We start from the raw sequence: 24,914 nt of genomic DNA on the forward strand, positions 1-24,914 counted from the left end.
TTCAGACCTTAAGGCTAACTTTTTTGCCTGGCTTAGTCTCTGAGGGATATTGGCCCTGTCTCCCCAGCAGTGATCTCAGTCTGCCTGTGTGGGTAGGAGGCAGCAGTGTGCCGGGCAGCCTGGAGCCAGGGTGAAGAACCGGACTGTGCGACACATGTCTCCTACCACCTGCCCTCCCTCCCTTGCTTGCCCCAATGGGAACAGGGGTGATTGCTGATTGAGACCTTCGTCCATTGGTAACCCCTGCCCATCCCTGGGTGGGGTAAGTAGTTCAGGGTAGGCCTGTGGGCTGGGCAGAGGTTGTCTATTTTGCACATTTGGTAATTTGGAAAATTGGAAAGTTTAAATTGTCTCTGAGGCCATGTTGGAGTATCCTGGAATCAAGGGGAGTGTGTCAACACATCTCAGGCTAAGTCCTGGGCTGAATGTGGCTGGAGCTGTTGAGGTGGGTCTTTTGGAGGATGGGTAGAGGGTAAGAGGAAGAAGAGGGAATTCTAGGTATGTATGGAGCTGAGAGGGAGGGCATGAAGGCAGGCCTGGAAACAGAATGTGAGGGATTGGTGTGGTGGCCCAGCGAGGTAAAGCAACTTGCCCAAAGCCACCGAGCTGGAGTGGCTGAGGCAGGCTTTGACCTCAGGTCTCTGACTCCAACACTCACGCTCGTCTCACGAGTAACTGGCAGTGCTGGCTTGAGGCGTAATCCCTGAGTCAACCCTGGCGCCCTCCACATCTTGTCCTCTTGACCCCACACACCATGGCCTCCAGATGGACCGACTTGTGAGAAGTCAGACAAGCCCAGGGGTTCCGGTCCTGCAGCTGAGAGAACAGATAGGGAAGCCTCTTTTGTTAAGACTGGAATACTGCAGAGTAGGGTAGAGAGTGCCTGGCTTGGGAGTCAAGTGTGGTGTGGTTCACCATATGCTAGCTAGGGGCAGCCATCACTTCCTGTGTCCAGCACACCCACTTCTTTGGGGAAATTCCCCTTCCCCACCATTCATGTGCCTCCATTCTGGCTGCCTCTCCTAAAAAGTAAACAAATAAGACCCCCCCCCCCAAGAATGGGCCTGGGCCACAGCTTGGCCATTTCTCCAGTCCTGTGTGTGACACCAGCTGTGATATTCAGAGTCTGCCCTAGAAGTCTTGTGGCGTGAGAAGAGCAGAGGTCCTGATCTGAGATTCCTAAGCTGAAGGGGTGTAAAGCTGGAGATGCTTATGGCCATGTGTCATGGGGTTAAGTTTGGCTGCACATAACAAAAAGCTCCAAATAAAAGTGGCTTAAACATGCAAGAGTTTATTTTTTTGAATGTAAGGTAATTCTGCTGGCAGCCAGTCCTGGGCTCATATGACTGGCACAGGCATCCAGCTTCACCTCATGGCCCACAATGGCTGCCGGAGTTCCGGCCATTACACCATGTTTCAGGCCACAGGAAGGAGTGAAGGGTAAAGAGGTGCTCCTTCCAGCTAAGTCAGCTTGCCTTCTCTTAGACAATCTTTGCAGAGTATTATTATATACTTCTGTTTACATATCACTGGTCACAGGTAATTTGAGAAATATCATTTATAACCTGGGCACTTTGCTGCCCCCAATAAAACTAGCCTTCGTGTCTGCCACAGGCTACAATTCCTGTCTTAGCCATATGCAGCAGTAGGGAACAAAACCAAGCTGAGAGGAGGGAATTGATGAGATGGGAGCTGAAAGGAGAACCACACAGAGAGGGAGGGAGGAGAGAGAAAGAGAGAGAGATTGGTTTTAAAGAATTGGTTCACAGGATTAGAGAGCCTTGGTAAGTCTAAAATCTGCAGGGAGGCCAGCAGGCTGGAAACCCAGGAAAGAGTTGCAGTTGAAGTCCAAAGGCAGTCTGCTGGCAGAATTCCCTCTTGCTTTGGGAGGTCAGTTGTTTGTTTGTTTGTTCTATTAAGGCCTTCAACTGATTGGATGAGGTCCACCCACATTATAGAGGTTAATCTGCTTTACTCAAAGTCCACTGATTTAAATGTTAATCTCATCCCAAAACACCTTCACAGAAATATCTAGAACAATATTTTATCAAATATCTCAGTACTGTGGCCCAGCCAAGTTGTCATATAAAATTAACCATGACATAGTAGTACCTAGGTTAGTGTTTGGCTGAATAATAAACAGTGGGAATCAGGGGGAGGGGGCATCTTTAGAATTATGACTGCCACAGGTGGGCATATGACCTAGGCTTATGCAATCAGGGGATTCCCTGCCCTTGGCCAGAGAGGGTTATTCTAGCACAGGTGCATGACCCAGGTGGCCCGCTGAAATTACTGAGAAAGCCATGCACTTCCAACTAGGGCAGCCGAACCAGAAGAACAGGGGCCATCTCTGCTGCAATTTAGGGAAAGGTCAAGTGGAAGCAAAGCCCACCCAAAAGAGAGCAAAATCAAGAGCAGGAATGAGTTCTGGGGGCCCATTCTTTGTACACCTGAACCCAGTCAGCCCTGAGGCCAGCACTGCTCTGTTTTGCTGAAAATCCATTCTGCAAAGTCCAGTTCAACAAAAATTGACCAAAAAATGATTAAGTCACTTGAGAAATGGGAGATTTTCCAAATGAGTCAAAAGTATCTATTAAACAAAAGTAATAGGTTGAGAACCGCTGCTCCAAATGATAGAGTCAGATGGGCTTAACAGCATTTCATCAAATGATGACAATCCTACATTGGAGTTCAGGCCCAACCAGGTCCAGAAGACAGAAGTTTTATGACTGTGAGGCCCAGGTCTCAATGTCACATAGGTCTATTGTCACCTAGTCGTTTTCAACCTTTTTACAATTGGGTAACAGTGACCTAGCTAGCCAGAAACGGACACATGCAACAAATAAATGTTTTATCTTACTGCACATAATGGTGCTGATGCTTGATTTCCAAACTCCACGTGTATGACACATAGAATATTACATAAGTTTGTCCGCGTAATTTGTAAATGCTAGATGTGGTGCAAAAGTTTATTTAAACTAGCCTACACTCTCCCAAGATATCTAGGACAGCCTCAATAGTATTTTAATCAATGATACAGGCTGATAAGTGGAAATCACCTGAGCAGATTTGACTAAGATCATTGGGTCTGTAATTTTCATATAACATCATGGTGATTAACTCTTTCTCGGACCAGCACGAAATTTCTTGTTTACCGGCACCGGTCTGCAGACCGGCAGTTGGAGAACATTGACCTGGATACCTTTCCCTCAGCTCACACCTAAGGCCTCAGTGCTAAGCCTCCTGCCTCCCTTTTATAAGAACACTTGTGATTACACTGAACTCACCTGCATAATCCAGGCTAAGTTTCTCATTTCAAGATCCTTAACTTAATTGTATCTGCAAAGTCTCTTTTACCACGTAAGGTGATGACTTCACAGGTTCTGGGGCATAGGGTGTCCGCATCTCTGGGGGGCATCATTCAGCTTATTGCATCAACCAATGGTGTGGACACTCATTCATTCATTGGTTTCATTCATTCATCCAATGGGCCAGTGTTTAGCCAGAGCCTTGCGGGAGATGGTAGGAGCTTCTCACCCAGGGAAGACCAGAGGCTTGCCATGTCCTGCGCCCCTCCCCCAGGCCGTCCAGCTGCGGCTCTACTCCGCTTGATCTCGTGGTGGCTCGGCCACTGCAGTACTGTGGATGCGGGCACCCACATGCAGGTCACTCTGGGCTCTATTCTCTCTTGGCTGGAGAATGAAGTAGATCTAGTCTGCTTCTGATCCAGCAACACTCACAGAGCTTCCCTTCTGTGCCGGGCACTTCACACACAATTGCCTTTTGCCAACCTGAAGGATGGGCTTCTCGTCTCCTTGACGGGCATGGAAGGCCCAGGGAGGCCAGGTGACTTGCCTAAGGTCACGCAGAGTGGACGTGGCAGATTGGAACCAAGATCTGGGGGACCCCAGGCCCTGCCTCCTCCCCTTGGTAAAGCCATAGACGGGCCTCGAGGATGGCAGCGTCTCCTCGACTCGGAGTCACTTTTCCTTTGCCCCCAAATTTAGAGTTCTGGTTCAGTTCCCTCTTAGTTCAGCAGGAGTTCGCTCTTGGCTCTTGGGAACAGAAGACATTAGACTTCCTGTACTGGGGGCTCCCTGGCCACCTGGCCCCAAAACTGCCGTCACCTTTTAATAGATTTCTCAGGGAACAAGTAATTTGTTGCTGTTGCCGGTTTGGTGTTCAGCAGGAAGTCCCTGCGGGCCTGGAAGGTCAGTATGGAGCAACTCAAAGGCGACTGCGGGAGGAGGATACTGGGTCAGTGCTGGCCGCTCAGCGCCGCCGCGCCGCCAATTACCGCCCGGCCTGCTTCCTGCCGCAGACGTGCCCAGGGCCAGGGCTTTGAACCCTTGCAGGGAGGCCAGCTTCCAGTAAACAACCCAGGGCAGCGGGCAGATTGACAGCAGCAATGCAGGAGGATGGGCCGGCCACTGGTACTGCTCACTGCTCCTGCCGGCAGATGGACAGAACCATAGTCCCCGGGGGGGTCCTCGCAGCCAGGAGCTCGGGGGGCTGTCAGAGTGTCCGAGTCTCGCTGCTGGGGAGACAGGCTCCTGCCATGTCCAGTGGGATTTCTAGGCCATAGTTTCTGGGCCAAGGAAGCTGATGTTTTTCTGGGTAGGGGGACGAGCCCGGTCTGGTCCCCTTCTCAGCCACCAGCTTGGGAGCAGGGATGGAGCGAGAACCCACAGGTGGACATCGGTGTCCTACTTCTTTCTCTCTCCCCAGGAAAGGCTCAGAAATACTTTGGAGGCAACTGTGGTGCTGCTGGGCCTCCACCACCATTTTTATTTGGCCGTTAAAAGAAAGGAAGTGTGCTCACTGTCTGGTTTCGTTCACGTGAAGTTCTAGAATTTTGAGACTTTAGAAAGGTGTTGCCTTTGTGAGGGATTGACTCAAAGGAGCAGGAGGGGACCTCGGGGGTGGCGGAAAGGTTCTATATCTTGGCTGGGGTGCTGATGGCACATTTATCAAAATCCATCCAACTGTATCCTTAAAACCTGTGCATTCTACTGAATGCACACATGCACACTCTACCACAACAAGAAAGAGAGGGAGGAGAAGCAGCAGGAGGGAGATGGAGAGGCTGGAGAACCAGGGGCACACACATGCGCACGCACACACACACTCACACACTCACACTCACACTCACACACTTTTCCCCTTTATACTTTCCTCAGTGCAGCCACAAAAAAACACGGTTCTTCTTCATCTTTGCACCGTAATCAGCATCCTTCTGTGTGCAGGCAGTAAACAGCTGAGATGTGAAATGGGATGCCCACGGAGGCTGGTGCCCTGTGTCCTGGAAGCGGGGCCATTCATTAAAGCCAGGCTGTTGGTGTTTCTGAGACAAAGAACCCTGAATGTCCACCAGCTCCTGCTGCTGCACCCGCTGCCCGCTGAGCTCTGTCAGGCTCCCAGGGGGCCTCGAGGTGAGAGGCTGTTTCTGTGGTCTGGTCCGAGAGACCAGCTGGACCCAGCAAGTGCTCTGCTCCACGCCTGGAATGTCTTACTGCACCGGAAAGCAAAGAGGAACTCAAACTGGTGGGGACCCCCTTGAAATGGGCTCCAGTGCTCATATTTGGGACAATTGGAGATCAAAATGATTAATAACAAGAATTGATTACAACACAAAAAAATAAAAAAAAAAGAATTCTTGAATTAAAAAAAGTAATTAAAAAACAAACAAACAGGCCCTGGCCGGTTGGCTCAGTGGTAGAGCGTCGGCCAGGCATGTGGAAGTCCCAGGTTCGATTCCCGGCCAGGGCACACAGGAGAGGCGCCCATTTGCTTCTCCACCCCTCCGCTGCGCCTTCCTCTCTGTCTCTCTCTTCCCCTCCCGCAGCCGAGGCTCCATTGGAGCAAAGATGCCCGGGCGCTGGGGATGGCTCCTTGGCCTCTGCCCCAGGCGCTAGAGTGGCTCTGGTCGCAATATGGCGACGCCCAGGATGGGCAGAGCATCGCCCCCTGGTGGGCAGAGCGTCGCCCCTGGTGGGCGTGCCGGGTGGATCCCGGTCGGGCGCATGCGGGAGTCTGACTGTCTCTCCCCGTTTCCAGCTTCAGAAAAATACAAAAAAAACCCCACAACAAAACAAACAAACAAACAAACAAACAGATAGGCAGGATGAGGGAAAGCAGTTTCTTATAGAAGAGCAGCAACTAGGAAGGGGTGAGAGACAGAAAGGGGCATCTGACAATCGTCCTGATGATTGATTTGGGCAAAAATCATCAAGTGGGTGCTATCACCGTTGAGAAGAAGACCGTGGGAAACCAGACCTGCACTGTCTCGAAGAATCACCCACATATTACCTTTCAATTACAATTAGAAGAAGAGACCCTTGCAGATAGAGAAAAATGTTGGACACCAATTTACTCCGATGATGAAACGTAATGCCACCTATATCGGGACCAACCAATATCACATGCCCCCCACAGGGGTGCCCCGAGAAGGACACAGCCCGACTTATGAGGCACTCCTGCCGTAGTCATCAGGTAACTCCGCACTGAGGAACGTTCTTCAGAACACAAGGGGCGGGACTCCTTATGGGAAGAGGGGAAGAAGGTCTGGAGACCTGTTTCAGCCCGAAGGAGCCTGAGGGGTCATAGTGACTGTTTCCAGTGTTGGGGGGTCCTTGCTGGAATCCTGGATCACAGAATTCCTAAAGGTGATACTGGGGACATTTGAGTGTGAACTGGGTAACAGATGATAATGTTGATCCCATCTTACATCTTACATTTCCTGAATGTGACAATGGTATTGTGGTTTTGTAGGCAAATGCCCTTGTTTTTAGAAGACTCTTGCTGAAGTTTTTAGGGACAACTATTCAATGTGAGATCCTTTTTTTTTTTTTTTAGATATTTTAAATTTATTCATTTTAGAGATGGGAGAGAGAGAGAGAGAGCAAGAAGGGGAAAAGAGCAGGAAGCATCAACATTCTTATGTGCCTTGACCAGGCAAGCCCAGGGTTTTGAACCAATGACCTCAGGCGTTCCAAGTTGATGCTTTATCCACTGCGCCACCACAGGTCAGGCCTCAATGTGGGATCCTTGATTGGATCCCAGACCACAAAAATCATAAAGGTAATGATTGGGATCATTGGGGAAATTTGAAAGTGGACTGCATAGTAGATAAAAACACTAAATCCATAGAATGGTTTTGTGTTCATGTAGCAGAATGTCCTTGTTTTTAAGAGATTCATGCTCTAGTATTTAGGGGTGAGGTGTTAATAAATTTTCAACTAATTCAGGAGAGAGAGGGGTTCATTGTATTAGTTTTGCAATTTTCTGAATATTTGAAACACTTTAAAACAAAACATTGGGGGAAAAGGATAAATATGTATAGTAGAGATTTGAAGAAAATATAAATAGGAAAACAAGAATGACCCAATATCCCACCAAGGAATTATCATAGTCAGTAATAGGACAGGTTTCTTCTTTACATATATAATGTAATGTGCACACACATGCAGAAAGTTGGAACCATACACATTCTTCCCAGCTCTCACCTTTTCTTCTGTGTCATTAAACATGCATCGAAAACACAATTTTTAATAACCTCATATTTAGCCATTCTCCCTTTGTTTGACAGTAAAGCAGTTTCCAGGTTTTCACTGTAAAATTGCTGTATATTATAATGTATAGTCTATTATAACATTCAATACACATATAATCCATTATTCATATATCTAAGATATAATCCATTATAAAATTTAACATATTCACTATAAACAATGCTACAATAAACATCTTTACGCACCAATCTTTGTATGAGGATAGACTCTTAGAAGGAGAATTTTTGAAATAAATGTTATGAATTTTTTTAAGGATCTTAAAAATATTTATATTTACTTATTTTGGAAATTTTAGTTTTAAAATTTCTTATTGACTTTGTTGGGGTGACGTTAGGTAGTAAAATTATGTAAATTTCAGCTGTACAGTTCTATAATCATCATCTGTCTACTGCACTGTGCATTCACCACCCCAGTCGAGTCTCCCTCCATCACCATTACCCCCCACCCTCCTCCGCCTTCCCCACCCCATTCCCTCCTGCAATCCCCATACTGTTGTCTGTGTTTATCAGTATTTTCCCTTGCCTAATCCTCTCACCTTTTTCACCAGCCCCCCTTTTTGAACAATTAAAAAATAATAATTTTATTGAGGTCTAATTGATACACAAAAGAAAAATGCACCGGTTTAATGTATACAAGTTGATGAGTTTTTTTGTTTTTTTTTGTTTTTGTTTTTGTATTTTTCTAAAGCTGGAAACGGGGAGAGACAGTCAGACAGACTCCCGCATGCGCCCGACCGGGATCCACCCAGCACGCCCACGGGGGGCGACACTCTGCCCACCAGGGGACGATGCTCTGCCCCTCTGGGGCGTCGCTCTGCCGCAACCAGAGCCACTCTAGTGCCTGGGGCAGAGGCCAAGGAGCCATCCCCAGCGCCCGGGCCATCTTTGCTCCAATGGAGCCTTGGCTGTGGGAGGGGAAGAGAGAGACAGAGAGGAAGGAGGGGGGCGGGGTGGAGAAGCAGATGGGCGCTTCTCCTATGTGTCCTGGACGGGAATCGAACCCGGGGCCCCTGCACGCCAGGCCAACGCTCTACCGCTGAGCCAACCGGCCAGGGCACAAGTTGATGAGTTTTGATATCTGCCTGCACCTGTGACACTGTCACCACAGTCAAGGTGATAAACATATATGCATCATCTCTAACGTCTCCTCATGTCCCTTTTTCCTTAGGAGTTCGTGGGTGCCAGGAACGCTTAACGTGGGAGCCACCCTTGTAACAAATGTCGACTCTGGGCACTGTGTTGTACAGGATCTTGAACTATTTTGGCCCACGGCTTCCAGAAAGCTTGTACCACTTTACACTCCAAGCTAAACTATGCTAGCAAACTACGAACGTGCTCGCCTCGTCACACCGTCACTAACACTGAGTATTATTACTGGAAGAAAGTCTGCCGCATTCCAAGGTGAAAATAGCGCCGTAGGTGAGAAGGCTTCCACGGACACGCTCTGTTCTCATCTGTTTGACCCTCAGGACTTGGGTGACTCTCCCTCCCTCTCCAGCCCTAACCCCAGGCTTGGCAGCTGTGACGTCATGCTCCCCTGGTCCCCGCCCCCGTCTGTCTTCCTGCCTGCTTCTTCTCTCCATCCTTCGCCCACCCCTCATTTTTGCCCACTGATAATTACCTCTGTCCTTGCTTCCTTCTCTCCCACTGCACTCGGAACTTGCATGGCTTTCTGTCTGCTGTTGGAGAACTCCTACATCTCTCTCCTTAGTCCAGACTTCCAGTGCATGTGTCCCAAAGGGTGGACATTTTTGCATCCATCCATCCATCCATCCATCCGTCCATCCGTCCATCCAAGTCAGACCATTGGGGAGAGTAGATTCCGCCTTTTCCCTGCTCCTAACATCCAACCTCTGACCACGTCTGATCTAGCTGACCTCCTGTCATGTCTCTTTAGAGGGTTCCCTTATGCTGTCGTCACTGTCACCATTCTAGTTCGGGCCATTTTACTCTCCTCCTTGGTCCAGGGCTCTCCTATTTCCAGTCTCTCCCTGGCCATTCCACCCGCCCAGTGGCTGCCAGGTTGGTTTTCACAATGCACCAATGCGATCACATCCTTGCCCTGGTCCCTGATGAGTTTCCTGCTCCCCGCCCCTCTAAACCCTCTACTCCCGCTGCTTCATACTGCCTTGTGTCTGCTCACACCATCCTCTGGAGCACCCGTTCTCTCCTTCCTGCAACCCCAGCCAGCCTCTGGTACCCTGGTACCCTGTGCAGCCTCCATCAGAACCCTCTCATCCTTTCACCTTCTTATTGGTGTCTGTATCCATTTCCCTTCAAGGCAGAATCTTTGAGTTCCTGTGCCAGACACAGGACTGGAATTTGTTTAAGAAATGGCTGGATGCATGAACGGACTAGCATTCTCCTAGTTGAGGAAGGGCAGGGCAGGTCTAGAACCATGGAGGTGATGCAGCTGGAGGATGTGCCCGGTCCACACATTCAGAGGAGGATCCTGCAAGGCTTGGCTGGAGAAAGCATCTATCAGCTGTGGTTCAGCGGCCTGTAGGACACCTTGTCTTTGGGAGACATGCTCTGCTAAAACTCCTTTTGGTCAGCAGGCAGCTCTTGTTCCCATTAGAGGTCATGTTTCTTCTCTGATAAAGCCTTCCATGGCTCCCAGGTGCTCTTGGGATAGACCAGGCTTCTACACCAGCCTCCGTTACAAGGGTCCTGTTTACTTCCTAGCTACTCCTCTCCTCTCTCCTGTCCCTGCCCCACAGCCAACGGATCTACCTGCTGTTCTGCAGACCTGCTCTCTCATATATAAGCTGTTCCCTCTGTCTGGAATGCTTTCCCCTTCTCTCCACTGTTATCCTTTAAGACCTTGTGTTACCTCCTCCAGAAAGCTTGCCCTGACCCACCAGGTAGTCATGTCAACCTGAATCTCCCCTCTCCAGGAAAAATGACTCCACTTTCTACAGCCTGCCCTCTAGGGACCCAAGTCTTCATCACTGTGTGGCCATGGGCAGTCCCTGATCCTTCTGAATCTTAGTTTCTTTTTCTTTTCCTGTTTTAATTCAGTGAGAGGAGGGAAGGCCGAGAGACAGACTCCTGCATGTACCCCGACTGGGATCCACCTGGCAAGCCCACCAAGGGGCGATGCTTTGCCCATCTGGGGTGTTGCTCTGTTGCTCAGTAACTGAGCTCTTTTTAGTGTCTGAGGCGGAGGCCATGGAGCCATCCTCAGTGCCTGGGGCCAGCTCACTCCAATTGAGCCATGGTTGCAAGAGAGGAAGAGAGAGAGAGAGAGAGAGAGAGAGAGAGAGAGGGAGGTGTGGAGAAGCAGATGGGTGCTTCTCCTGTGTGCCCTGACCAAGAATTGAACCCGGACATCCACATGCTGGACTGATGCTCTACCACTGAGCCAACAGCCAGGGCCCTGAGTCTTAGTTTCTCTTACTGTTCCATCCCCGCTTAGGGCTTCCCTTCCTTGTGGGTTGTTAAGAGAACGAGATATAGTAAAGGGAGGCCAGGTTAAAAACCAGTGGACAGGACAGGCCTGAATTCGAAGTCCAGTTCCCTTGTTAGCCAGGCACGTCCTCTCTCCCAGCTAAGCGTTCCCACCTGTGAGCTGGAAACCGTAACAGCACCAGGGGTGGCAGAGTTCATGGGGTTGTGGCACGGAAAGGGCTCAACATGGCGCCTGGCACATAGAAAGGTCTCCGTAGATGTTAACCACGACGACGAAACCAGGTGGGAAAAGGGTGTGTAAACTCTAAAGTGCTATGGAAGGGGGAGGCGTTCTCATGACTTCCTTGTGACTGCACGGGACCCCGGTAAAAAGGAGGGAGGATGTTCACTCCTGCTCAGCATCAGCCAGCTCAGGTCTTCTCTCCTCTCCCGGAGGCAGTAGTCAAACACCCATCCCGGGCCCTGCTTGCAGTGACTGGGATTCTGTGGGTCTCAGCAGGGCCCCAGACTCTGCTAAGTGCCCCAGCAGAGGCTGGAGCAGGTGGAGGGGGTCCACACTTCGTGCCCTCCCGCCGGAGCTGTGGCGTGGTGTGCTTGTGGCTGTGCAGTGAGGCTTGGTGCCTGCGCGCTGGGCCAGGGACCCTGGAGTCTGGAGCAGCTGCTCTAATTCATGCAAAGGAAGGCGTCCAGGTTTGCCCTGTCTATTTATAGCTTATTTATGAAGAAGGAAAAACAAGGGCCCAGTTGCCTTAGCAACCAGGGGCATCACGGGCTGCTTTTTCTGCAGTGGGAAGATGGCCAAGTTTTCTTGTGGGGGGCACCCCCGGATGTGTGTATCCTGACAGAGGATGGATGAGCCTTCCGGGGCCTGTCCCGTGCTGGGTTCCCAGCAGCCTGCAGGGCGGGGGAGGGTGCTTGCCAGGCCCTTGGAAAATGCAGGCTGATGCGACCTCCGGGCTCCTGGTGTCGGTGCTCCCTCCTGTCTGCTGGGTGTCCACCCCGTGGCCGCAGGCCCACTCAGGAGTCCTTTCTTGGCTGTGCTCTGGTACGTGTCCCTTAGGGCACTTGGCACAGTGAACTGGAGCTCCCAGACCAATACCTGTCAAAGTTGTAATTGGGCACGGAGTTGGCATAGAGCCCAGCACCAAGGAGGGGCTTCATAAATTCTTGATGATGGGATGAATGAACAAATGGTACCTACGAAGTAAGGGAAAGTGTAATGTTCTCTCATTTTACAGGTGAGAAAATTGAGATGAAGCTAGATTTTAAGAGACCAGCCTATAAGGACACAGCTGGGAACTAGCCCCACCGGGATGAGAATCCTCAAGAAGGAAACCTTATTTTTGCTCTGCCAAAGCCCTAGGAAACACGGGGACTTGGGTTTCAACTGAGGCAGAATCATCAGGGGAACAGGGAAGTGGTGCTGTGTCTGGTTGGGGGCCGAAGGGATGTGGTTTGAACCTGGACTCTGCCACTGAATCAGCTGTGTGGCCTTGAGCCAATGACTTTACCTATCTGGGCATCAGTTTCCTTGTCTGTAAAGTGGCGTCATGAGGCATGGTCCCTAAGGCCTGCTAGCTCCCTGAGGGCAGGTGTTGTGTCTGTCTTTTGGTCATCTGTTTCCCTGGTGTCTGGCACATTCTAGGTGCCTTGGATGTTCATGAGCTCCTATTGGTAAAGTGGTTAGAACAGAGTTCAGGACATTGGGTGCTCTCAGGGGATGTTTGTTGTTACTATATTTATTAGAAACGGAGGCGCAGGCCTGACCTGTGGTGGCGCAGTGGATAAAGCGTCAACCTAGAAATGCTGAGGTCGCCGGTTCGAAACCCTGGGCTTGCCTGGTCAAGGCACATATGGGAGTTGATGCTTCCTGCTCCTCCCCCCTTCTCTCTCTCTCTCTCCTTTCTAAAATGAATAAAAAATAAAAAATAAAAAAACAAAACAAAAAAAGAACAACAAAAAATAGAAACGGAGGCGCAGAGAGCCCAATGGCTCCCCTGAGGCCATACAGCCAAATCCAGGGCAGCAGTGGTGGCTTTACTGGTCAGTTGAGTTTGGTGGTACTGCCAGGGATTAATGGGACTGTGTCCAGACCCTGGGGAGGGCATTCTGGCTGGACCGCAGTCCCAGGGGGAAGCAGTCACGTTGGACAGGGAGGCTGAAGCAGGTGTCTCTGAGTACTGGGATGGAGAGTTGCCCTCCACAGGTACTAGACCCTGCCCCAGGCTGACTGGGGTTTGTTTGGCCTTGGGCTCTGCTTCTCAAGGTCCAGACCCTGGTTGCCTAGAGGCTCTCTGTCGCCCTCTGCTGGGCTCTGGATGCCTCTGCCGGGCCCCTCCAAAGGCCATAGACTGGTGATACCACCTTCCTCAGCTCAGTCAGGGTGTGAAAACCATACCAAAGAGACCCAGTTAAGAAGAAGAGAGATGGCCTGGAGACAAACTGAAGTCACAAATCATTTCCATCCTTCACTGGCTCCTGCAGCTCTGTGGCGGGACCCAGCCTCCCACCCCCCCCCAATGTGGGGGCTGCAGGCCGCTCTGCTTCCCCTCCCCGCAGCCCAGCAGGCTCCTCACTGGCTTCTGATTTTGTTTATTCCGGACCTTAAGTATCACTGTGTCTGTCCCTCCTGTCTTCTCACCCTTTGAATTTACATTCTGTCCTGAGCCTCTAGGCTTCTGCAGCTCCCCCTTCCCCATTAGCATGCTGAGGACTTCTCTCTCCCTGGGACCTTGAACTCATGAGGCATATTGGTCCACTATACCTGGAAAAACGAAATGCCACAAACTGGGTGGCTAAAGTAATGGAATTTTTTTTTTTCTTGCAGCGCTGGAGGCTAGACATCTGAAATCAAGGTGTCAGCAGGCTTGGTTCCTTCTGGGGGCTGTTCCAGGCCTCTCTACCGGCTTCTGGTGGTTAGCTGGCAATCTTTGATATTCCTTGACTTGTAGAAGAGTCACTCCATCTCTGCCTGTCTGTCTCCAAATTTCCCCTTTTTATAAAGACATTAGTCATGTGGGATTAGGATCTACTCTAATGACCTCATTTTAACTTGGTTACCTCTGTGAAGATCCTGTCTCCAAATAGGCTCACACTAAAGTACTGGGGGTTAAGACTTTAACATAGGAATCTTGGAGTGACACAATTCAGCTCATATCAGGTGAAGGGGAACTACATTAGATTTATCTCTGTGTCTATTTCCTTGGGGCTGAGCCCGCAAGGAGTGAGAGAGTCTGATGAACGTTATCGAGGCCAGTTTTTCACTCTGTCTTTACTTACTGACTCCAGGGTATGTTGAACTATGACCTGTCCTGTGTAGGTCTTACAGAGTTGAGTCTCTCTCCTCCAGAAGTGGACTTTTCCAGAGCAGAGTGCAAGTCCTTTTACTTTTTACATTCACCAAAGTAGAGAGTTGGCAGCACAGGAGATACTCAAACTTTTTCATCAGTAGATTTCTATGGAGGCAGGTGGATGAGGTTTTATTTTCCTAATTACACATAAAAGATCCAGAGAAATAATGAAAGGAAATTTAACCTTTCATTTCATTTCATAAATATTTTTTGAACACAGTTGTGACAGACACTGGTTCTAGGTGATTGAGATGCCATTCATTCATATTCATTCATTCATTCATTCATTCATATTTCCTACCTAGAAATATGTCTGATATATAGTAGGTACTCAATAAATATCTGCTGAGTGAATAGATGAATTAATCTCACAGTTATTTGTGTGTGTGTGTGTGTGTGTGTGTGTGACAGAGAGAGATAGAGAGAGGGACAGACAGACAGGAAGGGAGAGAGATGAGAAGCATCAATTCTTCCTTGTGGCACCTTAGTTGTTCACTGATTGCTTTCTCATATGTGCCTTGACTAGGGGGCTACAGCAGACTGAGTGACCCCTTGCTCAAGCCAGCGACCTTGGGCTTAAGCTGGTGAGCTTTGCTCAAACCAGATGAACCTGCACCCCAAGCCGGCAACCTTGGGGTTTCGAACCTGGGTCCTCCGCAACCCAGTCCTACACTCTATCCACTGCGCCACCGCCCATTCAGGGTGTCCCACAGTTTTGAGTCTGTCATTTACTTGCTATGCAAATTTGAGCACGTGACTTCACTTTGATGAACCTTGATTTTCATCAGTAAAATTAGTTGAATTATGTAGCTATCTCTTAGGGTTGTTGGCAGGATGAAGTAAATGTATTAACAATAATGGCTATTTAGAAGCTGCTATAAGCCAAAATAGATACTTTCCATGTAGAATTTTTAACTCTCACAGCAGCCTTTTAAAAATTGAGACAAAATTAACATAATGAAATTCACTATTTAAAAATGTGCAGTTCAGTGGTTTTTTGTATACTTACTAGTTTGTGTAACCATCACCTCTATCTGATTCTAGAACATTTTCATCAACCCCAAAATAAACTTTGTACCCATTAAACAGTCCCCACTCCCCACCTTGCCCATCTCCTAGCAACCACTGATCTACCTTCTGGCTGCATGGATTTGCCTACTAAGGACATTTAATAGAAATGGAACCATATTTACTATATGTGGCTTTTTTTTTTTAAGATTTTATTTATTCATTATAGAGAGGGGAGAGAGAGAGAGAAGGGGGAAGAGCAAGAAGCATCAACTCCCATATGTGCCTTGACCAGGCAAGCCCAGGGTTTTGAACCGGCAACCTCAGCATTTCCAGGTTGACGCTTTATCCACTGCGCCACCACAGGTCAGGCCATATGTGGCTTTTTGTGCCTGTCTTCTTTCACTTATCACAGTATTTTCAAGGTTCATCCCTATTGTACAGTATGTATCAATGCTTCATTCCTTTTAGTGTTTGAATAATATTCTGCAGTGTGTATATGTACTACATTTTGTTTATCCATTCATTAATTGATGAACGTTTTGGTTGTCTCCACTATTTGGCTATCATGGATTATAATGTTGCTATTAATATTAGCATACAAGTTTTTGTGAACATGTTTTTAATTCTCTTGGGTATATACATAAGAGAAGAATCCTGTTCCTGGGGCAGCTGCACCATTTTCCATTTCTACTAAATATGTGTGAGGGATCCAGTTTCTCCATATCCTCGTCAACACTTGTTATTGTCTGTCTTTGATTTTGACATCCTAGTTGACGTGCAGTGGTACTGAATTGTGGTTTTGATTTGCATTTCCTAATGATTAGTGAGTGATATTGAACATCTTTTCATGTACTTCTTGTTCAATTCACAGCAGCCTTTAGAGATACCTGTTTCCTGCATTTGACAGCAGAGGAAACAGATTCAGAGTTGAGAGGACTTGCTCAGTGCGAGTAGGTGGTAGGGCTCTGTCTGGAACCTGGGTGTGTCTGTCTCCAAAGCCCCATGCAGCCGAGCTAAGAGCAGAAACAGCTCTGGTCTGGCTGGCAGAAGGACTGGTCTTTGGAGCATCCACATTGGGAGAAGTCCTTTCCCCGCCCCGGGCGTCAGTTCCCCCTCCTTGCCACTTGGGGTGATATACTCCAAACACCTCCGGGCTCTTCTAGGAGCCCGACCTATAAAATCAATCTCCCCTGCGCGGAGTTTGCCCCGCCCCTTCAGCTCAGGTTGCCGGGGGCGCCGGAAGTACTAGTCTCTTTTTGTTTGCTCCCGCCCCCGCCCCGGAAGTGCTTTCTGGGGAAGATGGCGGCTGTGTCAGTGTGTAAACCACCGGTTGGAGGTTTCTCTTTCGATAACTGCCGCAGGTGCGACCATTCCCGGGCCGGGTTCAGAGTGGGATAGGGAGTGCGGTGCTGGGGTTGGCGCTGGGCCGCGGCCTGATCTGGAAAGTCCAAAGGGAGGGGGACGGCTCGGCCTACGCCCTGCGGCCCGTGTGACTCAGGGGAATCAGGGCCTGAGCGTGGGTTTCTCCTGAGGCCGGGTCTGCTCTCCTGTTTTCCCAGCCTACTTGGACACCCTCCGCCTCCGTCTCCTTAGGCGAAGTGCCGCCCCTCTCTGCGGCTCACTTTGCTGAAAAACGGGACTGTAGTCCTGCTATTTGCAAGGAGAATTGAGTGAACAGATGGGCGTGAAAGTGAAGAGTAGGTTCTTTTTTTTCCCCGAGTTCCGTTAGGCACCCTTCCTGCCAATGCGGCGCAATGTGGTCCTGCCCGTCAACGCTTTATTCTCTCATTTGCTCTTAGAAATGCCGTTTTGGAAGCCGATTTTGCAAAGAAAGGCTACAAGCTTCCAGCGGCCCGGAAAACAGGCACGACCATCGCGGGGGTGGTCTATTCGGTAAGCTGGGACGAACCACAAGCTGCTTTTACGGTGCTGGTCACGGTGAACCTGGCCTCCTTTACTTCTCTGGGTGCTGTCGGGAAGGGCCCATGCTCCAGCGCACGTCAGAAAGAGGTCCTTAGAAGAGACTGTCTTTGCTAGGCTTTGTGTGCTTACCAACAGTTTATATTCTTTTCTCACTTTGTAGAGTTTTTGACAGGAGGCCAGTTTACTTTTTTGTCTTAAGTTACTGCTTCAGAAGGCAGGATGATGTAGTGGGAGCACAGGTTTGGGCTCAGACAGGTCTGTCTAACCATTTAACTTCCAGGTTTGGGCAGCTCACTTTCCTTCTCACAGCCACACTTTCCCCATCTACCAAATGGGTATAGTCACTCCCTTAAGTTGTTGTTAGGGTCAAAAGAGATAATGCTTATTGTCGTTAAAGGTAAAATATGAGATTTTTAAAAAAAGAAATTGACAGGTTCCAATTTTAATGGAAGAATTTCTGTGTCTTATGCCAGACTTTTACCATGTTAGCTTTGGTTTGTAAGGAATTCATTGACTCTTTGCAATCATGAATGATAATTCCTACCACATACTCAGGATTCAACCAGTAACATTTGTTAATAAGTCTTGTTTTGAACTCAAAGTACAGTGCAGTATTTTTGTTAGGAGTTTTTTCTGGGGGGGGGGTAGATTGTTGGGGGAGCAGGGGATGGCCAGCATTGTTTTCCCTAAACTTGAGTAGAAAGCTGTGGTTTATGTATGTAAGCTTGTTTATAAATACGTGTTTTTAAAAAATAGGATGGCATAGTACTTGGAGCAGATACAAGGGCAACTGAAGGGATGGTTGTTGCTGACAAGAACTGTTCAAAGATACACTTCATATCTCCTAATATTTAGTAAGTATTGATCAGTTTGATTAGCTTTTATATTTTTTAAACATTTCAGGATTAAAATTGAATTTACTATGTTTCCCCTTAAAACCTGTTATTCAGCCTGTATTTTCTTTCTGCCTCCCTTAAATGGCATTTTTATTCACCTGTCACTTAAGCAAGTTACTCTCAAGTCCTCTCTTTGCTTTTGTCTTCAATTCAGTTGGTACCTGGTCTGCCTTCCCTGTGCCCCTTGAATCCATTCCCTTCTGTCTTCTCTGCTAAGGCCTTAGTTCAGATTGTTTTTCTGAGCTGGACGATTACAGTTGCCGTTTAAGTGAGCTCTCTGCCTTGGGTTTCTCTTTCATCTCTGTTCATTCTTCTGTTACATTGGACTTTGTAAAGCACAAGTCTGATTATGTTGCTTTCCTTTTTAAAAAGTTTTCAGGAGACTTTTTACATTTTACATTACTCTCAGGATAAAATAGACACTGTAAGGCCTTGCACAATCTCACAAAATGATGATCTTTTCAGCCTGTTTAGCTGCCATCGCGCACCACTCTAGTTACACCTGCACGGTCCCTGTTTCCCTCATGCCCCTCTTCACCTCGTCTTCAAGCTATTTCTCCTTTGCTTCCGCCAGCCCCTCTGCCTGGACGTGCCCCTTCATCTGCTCTGCTTATACACTGTTTTTTTTCTCTTCTTTCAAATTCAGCTCCTCTGAAACCTCAAAGATCAGAATGAATTGCGCTCTCCTTCACTTTCCTTTAATATATTGTACCTGTGCTACTAAATTGCATTGTACAAGGTATAATTTTTGTTTACCTATGTTATTTCCACTCAGAAATCAAGTGCTAGGACTGTGTTATATTTTCTTTATTCCTAGCACTTAGTGCAGTGACTGGTACCTGATAGTAAATACTTGGTAAATGTTAAAATGGCAGGACTTTTAATATGCCTTGCTCTTTTGTACAAGTTGGATATATTAGTAGGATTAATAAAATATACACTCTTAGGAGCACCAAAACCTGTGTGCCACACTGGAAATGTCCCTTTATGCCACAGAAAATATGTTTGCATATAATTAGACGTCTATTGTCCATTTTATGTTTATTTAAGCTTGGTTAGACAGAGGAGTTACAGTGCAGATATACTCAAAAACATCTCTGTATGTACCTGAACCTCATGGATATTATCCAAGAAACTCCACTTCTGATTGAGCCCTCTGGTAATTGAATTTCAGCTAAGTTCCAATTGTGTTTTTTAGTTGTTGTGGCGCTGGGACAGCTGCAGACACAGATATGACCACCCAGCTTATTTCTTCCAACTTGGAGCTCCACTCCCTGTCCACTGGCCGCCTCCCCAGAGTTGTGACGGCCAATCGGATGCTGAAGCAGATGCTTTTCAGGTGAGGTTCCAGGATGAGGATTGCTATAGCGTCTTTTTCTCATGTCTTAGATCTGCAGCAGGGGAAACCTGGAAGCTAGAGAAAAAGCATTCAGAAATACACATTTTATTTTAGAAATCAATTGTTATTAAAAAGCCATTTTAATTTCATAAGGGTTTTAATAATGGGTTTGAATTTATGGGGCCTGTCGGTATTTTTTTTTTTCTTTTTTCCTGAGTAAATGATGTGTGAATAGTTGAGTTATTTTCTCAGGCATGGGGATATTACTAGATAAAAAAACTTTTCTGCTTATAGGGAGAAGGAGCTGGAAGGAACCTTTAAGGAGTTCATCTTGTGAACACAAGCACAAAAATATTGTTTCTTATCTCCCTCTTTTAAGGGGAAAAAGCAATGAAGTGAAAAATGGTAACCTTAATGCTAACCAACATTTAGGCAGGTCCTGTGCTAAGTGCTTTATAAAACATGATCTCACTTCATCCTTTTAATTCTGAGGTCTGGGCTTCTCTAGTTTATATGTGAACAAGCTGAGGCTTAAGGAAGTGCAGTCACTTGCCTGACCTGACCTGGCCTGGCCTTCACTCCCTGCTGATTCCCACAGACAGTTCCTCTTAGTAGTTTTGTTTCTCTTTCTTCCTTAATAAATCACATAATCACTTTATGTGTGTGTAGGTCAGGGCAGTTTTAAACTTGAAGTCCATTTTCTCATTTGCTTCTCCCGAGGAGAGGCAGTGTAGTATAATGTATATAGCTTGGGTTGGAATACTGGCTTCTCTTTGGCACCTGCCTTACCTTGAACAGATTCACTTCTCATATGCCTTTGTGGGATGTGTGCATTGATACTTTTTTTTTCCAAGTTGACCAGAGACCCTTATTCTCCCACAAAACATTTTCTTATGCCCCAAGCAGCGGCAAACAGTTAAAAGGGGAGCAGGCATAGAGAACAAAGCTTATAAACAGGCAGCTCAGAGGACATACTATATATAGCTTGTAGAGAAATTTTATTGGGTCACAATAGTGTTGTTTTTTAAAAATAGTGACCAATAATTATAAACTGAGAATTTGATTTAAAAAGTCTGGATTTCTGGCTGCTTTTGAAAAGAAATTGAGAAAGAGTGTGGTTACACATGGCAGTAGTCTTCTAGAACCGAGTGGCAGATGTTGCCTTTAGAAGTGGGAGCCTGTGTCTGGTCTGTCTGTTCCTGCCGTGTTTGCTTCCCTCTGTTTCCTACCTGGCCCTTGCCTTCCAGTCACTTTGCAGGTCCTCATCTGTGAGTCTGGCATGGCCCCTAGATGCTCAGTCAAGTGGATGTGAGGTTTAATGTAGCTCTGCAGCAACAGTAGCATAGTTCCCCTTTCACTGACAAGGTGACTAGGACTTACGAGTCATATGGGCAGGAAGCCTAGTCATACACACCTAATTCCTGCTCTGGCTGTCCGAGCCCTTATGTCAGTGATTTCCCTTTATTTATGAACAGAATCGTCATCGTAACCCTGGAGAATTATCACCTATCAAATAAATTCTCCCACTACAGTGTGAGAACTTGTTAAAGCACATCTGTGGTCAAGGTTTTTGAAGACATTTGTGATTTTGATTTTTAATGCAAAGCTCCCTCTGGTGGTTTCTCTGGTGCATTACATTTAAAATAATTTTGAAATTTGTGAAATCGCAATAAATAAAATATTTCAAGATTCCTTGCAGTGTCATTTAAAGCATTTAGCTAAATCTAGCAGATGTTTATGTTAATCTCTTTAGAATGTTTTAGGAATTCTAAAGTCTCTTTTTTCAGTGTTCTATTATTTTTAGTTTAAAGTTTTGAGAGGAACATTTAAACATTTAAACCAGGATGAGAGAGAGAGAGAGAGAGAGATTTTTTTTTTAAAATGTGTTCTGACATTTTTGTTGAATTACGTAAAATGAGCTAGTTGTATACGGAAAAAAGTATAATATTTGACTTTACAAGCAAGGCTCACTAGTCCAGGGCTTGGTGCACAGTTAGATCTTCATAAGATTCAGAGGATGAAAAAGAGTGAGGTGTCTGTCCTCTTCCCGCTGTTAGTATACTGTGAACAGTGTTCCCATCAGTAGAAGAGGTTATCATCCCAGGTGTTTACCCTGAGTCCATAGAAGAGATTGGGAGACCTGTGATCCTCCTGAAATAGTAAACGGATTTTGTCTGTACACTTGTTATGAGGTGGGGTTCCACAGTTTCAGTGAGTTTTTCAGAGGGGTCTGTGACCCATAAAAGTTTAAGAACCATTGATGAATATCATCATTTTGAGTCATGTCATAGAATTCCATTCTATTAACTGATTTTTGAACATTAAGGATGTTGCCTCTCTTAAGGTATTTATTATAAGGTATTTTATGAATCCTTTGGAACATAGACCCTTTAGGTACTTGTGACTAATTCCTTAGACTGTAGTCTATAAAGTAAATTCCTAGAAGTGGGATTGCTTGGTCAAAGATACGTACAGTTAACATTTTGATACATATTGCCAAAACTATCCTTGAGAAAGATTATACTAAGTTGCACTACCATTAGTGGTGGATGAGAAAATGTAGCATGGTTTTTAATGATTGTGTAGTTTTATCAGTTTAGCCAAATCTCCCTCTTACTTTTTCCACTTTTTTTTTAGCATCACAAACAGTACTGCAGTAAACTCTTATGTATTCATTACTGTATATTTATTCTGTTACATTACTGAAAGTAGAATTTCTGGATCAATTTTAAAGGATTTCAATAACTTCAATATCTTAGACTTTTTTTTCCCTTAGACTCTTTTAAAGGCATCAAACAGATACTATATTTTAGCTTCGAAGTGAGCTAGCTGATTATTATAGACTTTTAAACACCCTGTTTAGTAGGCAGTTGGTATAGTGGATCAGGCGCTGGGGTGGGCATGGGAGTGGGGGTTCTGGCTGTTCTGGCTTCTCATCCTAGAGCCATGGAGTGTAGTCTTGACCTTGTTGCTAGCTCATATGCCTCAGGGCCACCTTCTTTCCCCGCCTGGGTCCTTCCTTCTTGAGACTGCTTCTGAAATTCTTTTCTGCTCTTTCATTTTTCACTTATAAATGGAAGGTTCTTTCTGAAATAACAATTTGATAATCAAGGGACATGGGAAATACTAGACTTGATTATTCTGTTTACCTAGAGCACTTCTGATGGGTAGCTCTGTTTTGCATAGTCTAAAATTATGACTCTGATTGGTTGTTGGGTTAATTTTTTTATTTCAGCTTTAATGACTATGAATGCTAGGCAAATTCAGTATGTGTTTGTTTCATTTTTCTTCTTGAAGAGCTAAAGGGTCACAGTGGAGAACTTTAAATCTAGCATGTTTATTGATCATAGCAACTCTAATGGTAAATAATTGAATCAAATACAGGGAAAGTAATCTATAGACATGGAAAACCAGCCAGGTAAAGGGTCCAAAGGAACAAATGTGTGTACAATTAAACGGGAGTAGGTTGGGGTGGAAAACCTATTGCCATTCATGTTCCTGAGAAGTAAAGCTTTATCCTGTAGCAGTGGGTTTGATAGGCCATCGTGGAGTTATTTCATTTGCTTCCCTGCATGATGAAATATTTTTCTCTTATACGCAATATGAGGTCATGTCTATGATTATACTTTTGTGGATTTATTCAAAGGGAAGGTGTTGTGACATTAGCTATTTTCCTGTTAGGCTATGGTAAGGTTGGTAATTTGAACAGCTTGAGTTTAGAAACTTCTCATTACTCACTTGGAAGGGAGCTTATCCGCTGATCATAGAAAGGTATGATGGGAAGGGTGCTGGTGATCTTTGGAGTAAGCCAACCTTGGCTCTGAGACATTGGGCATGTCCTTATTTCTTTGGATTGGTTTTCTTCTTCTACAGCTTTCTTTTAAAGGGAGTTTTGGGACTAAGATGAGAAAAGGTATGTGGATTGTTTCACACAATTTACAGTTTTTCTTGGCTGACAGTAGATTCCTTCTTTTGTCCCCATCAAAGTCGTAAGCACTTAATGAAACAGTGGCAATATAAGAAAAGCTTCTTGTTTTCTGACTTCTCATATGGCTTGTGGTTAAGTTACAGGGATGTGAATTAGACTCACTTTTTTTCTTATGCATGCTCTGATCACCAGGTATCAAGGTTACATTGGTGCAGCCCTAGTTTTAGGGGGCGTAGATGTTACTGGACCTCACCTCTACAGCATCTATCCTCATGGATCAACTGATAAGTTGCCTTATGTCACCATGGGTGAGTGTAATGTTTCCCTGATGCTTCAGAATCCTCTGATTTCCCAATATGGTCTCTTAAAAAGCCAATCTCTTTTCTATTTTAGGAAATTGTGCAATAAAGTGGTTTAAAGTGCTCAAATATGTATTGAGTTCTTCCTACAGGTTGATCCCTGTTCTGTATGCTTGGAATATAACAGTGAACACAAATTTGATAAAGTTACTAGCGAGGAGTTTATATTTTAGTGGGGGTGGACAAAAAACAGTTACTATCAGTAGCATTTTCTAGTGGTCCTCTAAATACTGGGAGAAAAAGTATGTAGCTGATTTGTGCTACATTTATGCAATGTGTTACATTCGGGGGAAACTCGGTCAAGGGTATACGACAACTCAATGTGTTAGTTCTTACATCTGTATGTGAATTTAGTGTATTTCTCTCAAAACAAAATGGTTAATAAAATGAATGCTGGTTAAGGGGACTTGGGAATGTTGGGATGGAAGGCAGACTGTAGTGTTAAATGGGAAGGTCGAGGCAGGTCTCATGAAAAGGTGGGTTTGAGGGGAGAAGCCTTGTGGGCAGAGGGAAAGCTGCGTGGAGGCCTCGCTGTGAGGACACGCCTGGTACACGCACACTTTTTTTTTTAAGTAGAGTGACTGGAGTTCCTCTACCACTTAATCTCTGAGGGATCATGGGGCATTTAATTCCTCTGAACTTCAATTTCCTCACCTGTGAAATGGTATCAATAATACCTCTGTACATACCAGGTTATAAATAACATTAGAAATACGAATATAATGCATCTGGTCCAGTGCTTGGCCTGTAAATAGTAGTTACTCTTTTTTTTTTTTTTTTAGTGTAGTTACTCTTTTTTTTAGATCAGCTTTTACATTTGTATTTTAGCTCTTAAGTGCTAGATAAGAGTATATTTTAAGCCTGACAAGGTGGTGGCATAGTGGATAGAGGGTTGGACTGGGACGCTGAAGACCCAAGTTCAAAGCCCCGAGGTTGCCGTCTTGAGCGCGGGCTCATCCAGCTTGAGAGCAGGCTTACTAGCTTGAGCCCCGGGTCACTGGCTTGAAGCCCAAGGTTGCTGGCTTGAGCAAGGGGTCACTAGCTCTGCTGTAGGCCCCCCGTCAAGGCACGTATGAGAAAGCAATCAGTGAACAACTAAGGTGTTGCAACAAAGAATTAATGCTTTT

At 46.2% G+C, this 24,914-nt stretch overlaps 1 protein-coding gene across 1 annotated transcript in view; it reads left to right on the top strand.

Annotated features, from left to right (window-relative positions):
• The first annotated feature begins 16,568 nt into the window (after positions 1-16,568).
• Positions 16,569-24,914, top strand: part of PSMB7 (proteasome 20S subunit beta 7) — a 60,763-nt gene continuing 52,417 nt past the window's right edge. Inside the window, exons 1-5 of the mRNA XM_066256249.1 lie at positions 16,569-16,703; positions 17,142-17,235; positions 18,022-18,119; positions 19,360-19,500; positions 23,621-23,736. Coding sequence (XP_066112346.1) covers positions 16,642-16,703; positions 17,142-17,235; positions 18,022-18,119; positions 19,360-19,500; positions 23,621-23,736 — 511 coding nt within the window. The 5' untranslated portion in view covers positions 16,569-16,641. The remainder of the gene's footprint in view (positions 16,704-17,141; positions 17,236-18,021; positions 18,120-19,359; positions 19,501-23,620; positions 23,737-24,914) is intronic.

This window comes from Saccopteryx bilineata, chromosome 2 (genome assembly GCF_036850765.1).
Source record: "Saccopteryx bilineata isolate mSacBil1 chromosome 2, mSacBil1_pri_phased_curated, whole genome shotgun sequence".
Taxonomy (NCBI): domain Eukaryota; kingdom Metazoa; phylum Chordata; class Mammalia; order Chiroptera; family Emballonuridae; genus Saccopteryx; species Saccopteryx bilineata.